The sequence below is a fragment of the Cucurbita moschata genome, unplaced genomic scaffold, assembly GCF_002738365.1.
Source record: "Cucurbita moschata cultivar Rifu unplaced genomic scaffold, Cmos_1.0 Cmo_Scf00009, whole genome shotgun sequence".
NCBI lineage: Eukaryota > Viridiplantae > Streptophyta > Magnoliopsida > Cucurbitales > Cucurbitaceae > Cucurbita > Cucurbita moschata.
In genome coordinates, this window is record NW_019268525.1 from 4826708 (window position 1) to 4832480 (window position 5773).

At 36.4% G+C, this 5773-nt stretch overlaps 1 protein-coding gene across 1 annotated transcript; it reads right to left on the bottom strand.

Annotated features, from left to right (window-relative positions):
- Positions 1–1085: 1085 nt before the first annotated feature.
- On the bottom strand, positions 1086–4501 carry LOC111447459 (protein NRT1/ PTR FAMILY 4.3-like). Its single transcript, XM_023086636.1, has 5 exons — positions 4334–4501; positions 3785–4002; positions 3106–3546; positions 2372–2508; positions 1086–2192 (listed from the first exon to the last, which is right to left on the bottom strand). Exons 1-5 carry the CDS (start codon positions 4479–4481, stop codon positions 1316–1318), a joined length of 1821 nt encoding a protein of 606 aa, XP_022942404.1. The 5' UTR covers positions 4482–4501; the 3' UTR covers positions 1086–1315.
- Positions 4502–5773: the final 1272 nt, after the last annotated feature.

The following is a 5773-nucleotide window of genomic DNA, read 5'->3' on the forward strand; positions in this document are numbered from 1 at the left end:
CTTTTTTTTTTTTTTTTTTTATGAGAAAAATATTTAGTTGGTTCCTGAAGAGAAAACCAGGTTATTGTCTTTTACCCAACTTTAACTGAAGAAGTTTCATCTCAGCATGACTCTTTGACAGGTAAGCAATGGGATTTGCAAATGATAGGTGACGAAACACCAACATCCTCTGATGGTGGAAATGGACGGTCTAATTTGACTCAAATCTCTGAGCTTTGGAGTTGGATTTAAGAACTTAAGGAAATATGTCATTCAACCACTAGTGTTGAAACTAGACCCCTTTTAATACTATCCAAGGAATTTTTAAGTTGTAGTGGAGGTAGATATTATGAAAACCAGGAATATGAAGGTGAATCAGGGTGTGGTTCTTAAGACTGTTAGACGTTTTATTGCTTTGGTTTGGGTAAGGGGGGCCATCCCAATCTTTCTGCAAGCAATATGATGTTTGTTTTGCCAAAAGAAGTTTGAAGAAAAGGGCTTAGCCCCATCAAGGGTAGCCGAGCTCCGACATCAAAACATGTTTGGTACATGTTTCCTTGTGTAAAGTTGTATGATTGACACCTAAAAAGCTTAGTACACATACTTCTTTACAGTGTTTCTACTGCATAACTATCTCTCTCCTATGTAAATTCCCTCATTTTCTCCCCCCTTTTTGACTTAAGTTTTATAGGGATATCATTATGCCCCTTGTGCATGCATCACATCACATTGGCTAGATCTCCTTGGGCCCCTTTTTCTCTCTCTCTTGCAAGAAAGCACCAACCCTCCACTTAGATATTCCTTTTCTGTCAATTCACAAGTTTTTTAATGAAGGTTATGCATAGCCCCCCCAAAAATTAAGGAATGAAGTTGATGTGCATTTGTGAGAAGATTATGGAGAATGCATTGAATTTTGTCGATGGACCTTTGCCTCATAAATCTTTTCTTACCATCCTTTCCCCCAACTTCTTTAAAAGTTTACTTTTTTGTTTATTGTTTCTTTTTTTTTTTATTATTACTTTCTTCCAATTCAATCAAGGATATTCTTGTAGTGGAATATTGAATGCTGCTACACTTTGGAAAGAAAGTTTCCATAGCTGCTACACTTAGGTAACGAGGCATTTACAGGGGACTTCTACTTTTAATATTATTTTGATTCTTCTCTACAGAAGTACACATATATCACACAAACCCTAAACCCTAAATACATATATATCAAATAGATTACTTATATTCCTTCTATCAACTCCCCAAGTGGTCTAGGCTGTATTGTCTAATTGTCTTTTTTTTTAAAAGGTAGACTGAAAAATCATTTAATCCAGGTACATAATGACCATCAACATTGTTCTTTGAAAAATTGTTGTTGTAAATGTGAGTTTTCTCCATGGTGAAGATTATCTTGTTGTAGCTTTTGGGAGAGAGATGGGGGATCTTGGAACCAACTGGACCAGAAGAGATAGTTAAGAAAGTTGAGGAAGCTAAGTGCAGCCAGCAACCAGTAGAAGAGATCAAGCCTGTCTTTGTTTAGGTTGTTGTCATGGAGCCAGCCTCCGTTGGTGGAGCTTGATGTGATCTTATTCACCATGGACACTAGCAATGAGCTCAAGTAAAACCCAAATGAGTATGAGCAATATGTTATGGCTGTTAAAAATGCTTGCATCCCTTTTACTGATTGCTTGTAAAAGAACTCAATGAGTCCAACTGCTGTGAACATCTCTGACAATCCAAAAATAAGGAACTGTGGTGTGATCCAGAAGATCGATATCGTCTGGTTCGAATTCACAGCTGAATCTCTTCTCTTTTTCTCCATTATAGCTGCTGAAACCATCGAAAATGTGGAGAGGAAGAGGCCAAAGCCAATACGTTTTAAGGGTGAGATTCCAGAGGTGTGGCCAGTGAACTTTCTAGCAAATGGGACAAAGAAAGTATCATACAAAGGGACAATGAAAATGAGCATAATGTAAGGAATGGACTGAAGGGAAGCGGGAGGAATGTGGAAGGATTTGGTGAGCTGAGTATTCATCAAACTCCCTTGTTGAACAGAAAATGTTTGGAGCTGAGCCAATATTGTGTTGAATATAATCGTGCAAGCAAATATTGGGACAACTGATATCAATATCTTCACTTGCTCTACTTGAGTGAGAGTGCACAATCTCCATGGGCTTTCCCTGGTTGTTCCATCTTGGCTTTTGATACAAGCCTTGTCCAAGAACCTGAAGTTAAATTATGGTACAAAACTTCATCACCATGTCCAAAACTTCAAATTTTGATAGAGAATTTGGCTTTTATGTTCAAAAGATTTGAGCTTGTTTAAGGGAACTCTTAAGGTTATGTTGTGAAGTCCTTTGAGACGTCCAAATCAAGTTCAAACTAGAAAAGAAAGAGGACTTGCCTGAACTTTTGAGTGGGAATAAGGTTGGCAGAATGAGAGGATAAGGCAACTTTATGATTACTGGTTTGGCTTCCATGAAGCATTTGAGGGTTGGAAGGACAAACTTGCTTTCTCTTCAAAACAGCGGCAACAAAGACCTGAAAAACATATATATTTTCTTTGGATTAGTATGAGAAATAAAGTAGTTTTGATCCCACTTTTTCAGGACAAAATGACTCACCAGACAGCACTAACTTTTATGTCTTTTCAATTCATACATAAATGTTACTCCTTTTTTAATCAACATAACCACATTATTTTCAAATAGTCTCCCCACTATGACCCTAAATTGTTTACTTTCAAATTCCCATTATTTCTTTAGCTCAAAAATGGAAAAATAAAATCTCAACATTCCTAGCAGATTTCAATTCTATTTTAGTAACACAACACTTTCAACACAAAATCCCGCTTTTTTCTTCTTCGATAAACTTTCATATCGCATGTTTGATGAACATATAGTTTAAGATTCTTATAAAAAGAAGACGGAAATTATACTCAAACAAGAAGACGATTTAAAAGGAAAGGATTAAAGGAAGATAATAACCAGAAGAAAGTATAAAAAGGAAAAGAAAAGGGATATATGGTTTAGGGAACATGTTTGAGACACAAAAGAAAGCTTTTTCTGAAGGACACAGAGTTTCATGGTAAGTGTGCACAATACCAACACATGTAAAGTTGTAAAGAAAGAAAATTACTTGAAGAATTGGGATAAAAATGGCTCCTTGAGGGGGTTTATTCCTGTAGTAAAAAATACCGCCAACCAAGCTGATCAACCCCATAGCCATAACAGCAGCTGAGACTCCAAATCCAACGTCCATCCCAGAATGGGTTTGGATCCAAACAACAAGAGTGAGGGCAATGAGCTCCCCAATTGAGAAGGCAAAATAAGCAGCATTGAAGTATGTTGAGAGCCTCTTGGATTGGCTTGGATCTTGTGGAGTGAACTGATCAGCCCCATGAGCTATCATGTTGGGCTTCACACACCCACTCCCAAGAGCCACCAAGTAAAGTGCCACAAAGAATATCAATGCCTTTATCCCCTTGGCTTCCACGCAGTGATCTCCTTCACTTAGCATGTTGCATTGGGGTGGCTTTAGTTGGGGAAGATGAGCCTGAACTGATAGTAATATGAACCCCTAAAACAACACACTTTTTACCATTATTTATAACACCTTTTTTTCTTAGCTAATCTATCATGTATGCATGCACATGCAAAAACTGTATTTTTTCGAGATTATATATGTGTTGGCTATCATGGGTGAACCTAAATATAACTCAACTAGTAAAAATATATATCATCGATCGAGAGATAAAGATGTTTTGGATTCAAACCACAAGTATACGATAAACAAACGCGATGAAGGGGGAACTTACAGAAAGTTCAACAAAGCCAAAGATAAGCATTGTCCAAAAACTCCCAAGATAGGAATCAGAAAGGAAACCGCCAAGAAGTGCCAAAAGAAACACTGTCCCAACAAAGTTTGTCACTACGTTTGCAGATTTTGACAGTGAAAAGTGCATCTCATTTATCACATATGTTATCAGATTGTTCCCAACTGCAGCAATCGCCATTATCTCGAATGATTGCAGCCCTGTACGGACCGTATACAAAGCGATCGCTCTATTAGATTCAAAATTATCACAAGTTAAATATACGAGATCGAGATTCAAAACTATAACCTTTTATGATGCTTATTTTTCTCTCCTAAAACCCACCTCGAAAAAAGCTTTTAGAACCATTTTAAAAAAAATTCAAGCCATACCCTTTAAACCGATCAAACCCAAAATCAATATAAAAAAAATAAGAGAAACGAGAACTTTTTTATTTTCATATCCTATTTCTATTCATTGTCAGTCACGTCAGCAACACTTAAGAATGATGTAGAATTCAAGAAAGGCTCGAGAGAGAAAGAGGGTCGTTACCGAGAACAAAAGCAGCGGCTCTCATCCCGCCGTGAGCGACCGGGTTGGAGGGTCTTCCTCTCCAATCAACAGTGAGATCCTGAGAAGGCATGAGATGGGTGTCCCTCCTTCTCTCAATGTCCATATCCATATCCATTTCCATTTCCATTTGGTAGGCTTAGTGTTTGTTTGAGGTGAAGAATGTGAGGCAAGTTGTGGGTTTGGGCGTTCCATTTATAAAGCCAAAATAACTGCAAAGGCCCCCACCTCTCCACCCATCCATTTTTCAATAATATAACTTTTTTATTTTCTTTATCAAAATCAAACTCCCCTTTTCATAAATTCTTTGTCCATTATTCAGGATTGAATCGGGAAATTAAATCAAAACCCACACGCACTACAAACATGTGGATAACAATCTCACGCAACCAAATAAAAAACAAAAGATAGTGAGGTTTTGTGTTGGTGGCCCTCTCTTTCCGATGGGGTTCACATCTTTATACACCTTACCTTTTTTTTTTCTCATACTCCTCATTTCTTTCCCTTCAAATATCTTCGTATATACTTCTGTACACATTTTTCTCGCACCAATTTAAACATAACTCAACTAGCTAAGAGATTAGAGGGATAAATCTCCACTCTAACCGTTAGAGCTTCTCTTATAGAAATTTGAACCTTTTCGAGAAAACAAATCTAGCCTATATATTTTTGCCCAAAAAACGTCTCACCATAATAGTGTTGTATAAGTGAGATCTCACATTGGTTGAGAGAAGAACGAGACATTTTTTATAAGGGTATGGAAATCTCTCACTAACATACTTGTTTTAAAAACCTTGAGGAAAATCTCGAAAGAAAAAATCCATAATTTGAAAGAGAATTATGTAGGAAATTTAGTTGATCACAGTGAAAGATACTCGAATAATTATGTGTTATAGCATTCTTGAATAATATTGTAAATAGAAAATTGTTGTCTCCATGATCGGTTCAAAGTTATAATATTTAGGAATGGTGACGGCAGGGGGAGAAGATCCTTAAAAAAATGAAAAACAATACTTCTTTCATAAAGCTTTGAGAGGAAGGAACACTTTATTTCATTTTTTAAACCTAAAATTACTTTAATAATACCCATTATTTATTCAAAACAAGGATTAATTAATACTTAATTGGATTTAACTTTAATGTTCATTAAGAAAAACATGTCGGTTTTTGCCAAATATGTTCAATGAATTCCTTACAACTTTAAAAGAATGATAATAAGAAAGAAAAAAAAAAAACTTTAGGAGTTGCGGCTTAATAAGTCGAGGGAATCAATTTCTCAAAGAGTGAACCCTCGTGTAACTCGAGGGAATCGCTCTCATTCGGATATGATTTCGATTCATTCAAGTACCTCTTCTTTACTCGAGTGTCACAAATTTTGACCGTTTTGCAGATATAAAAGGATACATGTACAAAGTTTGAATG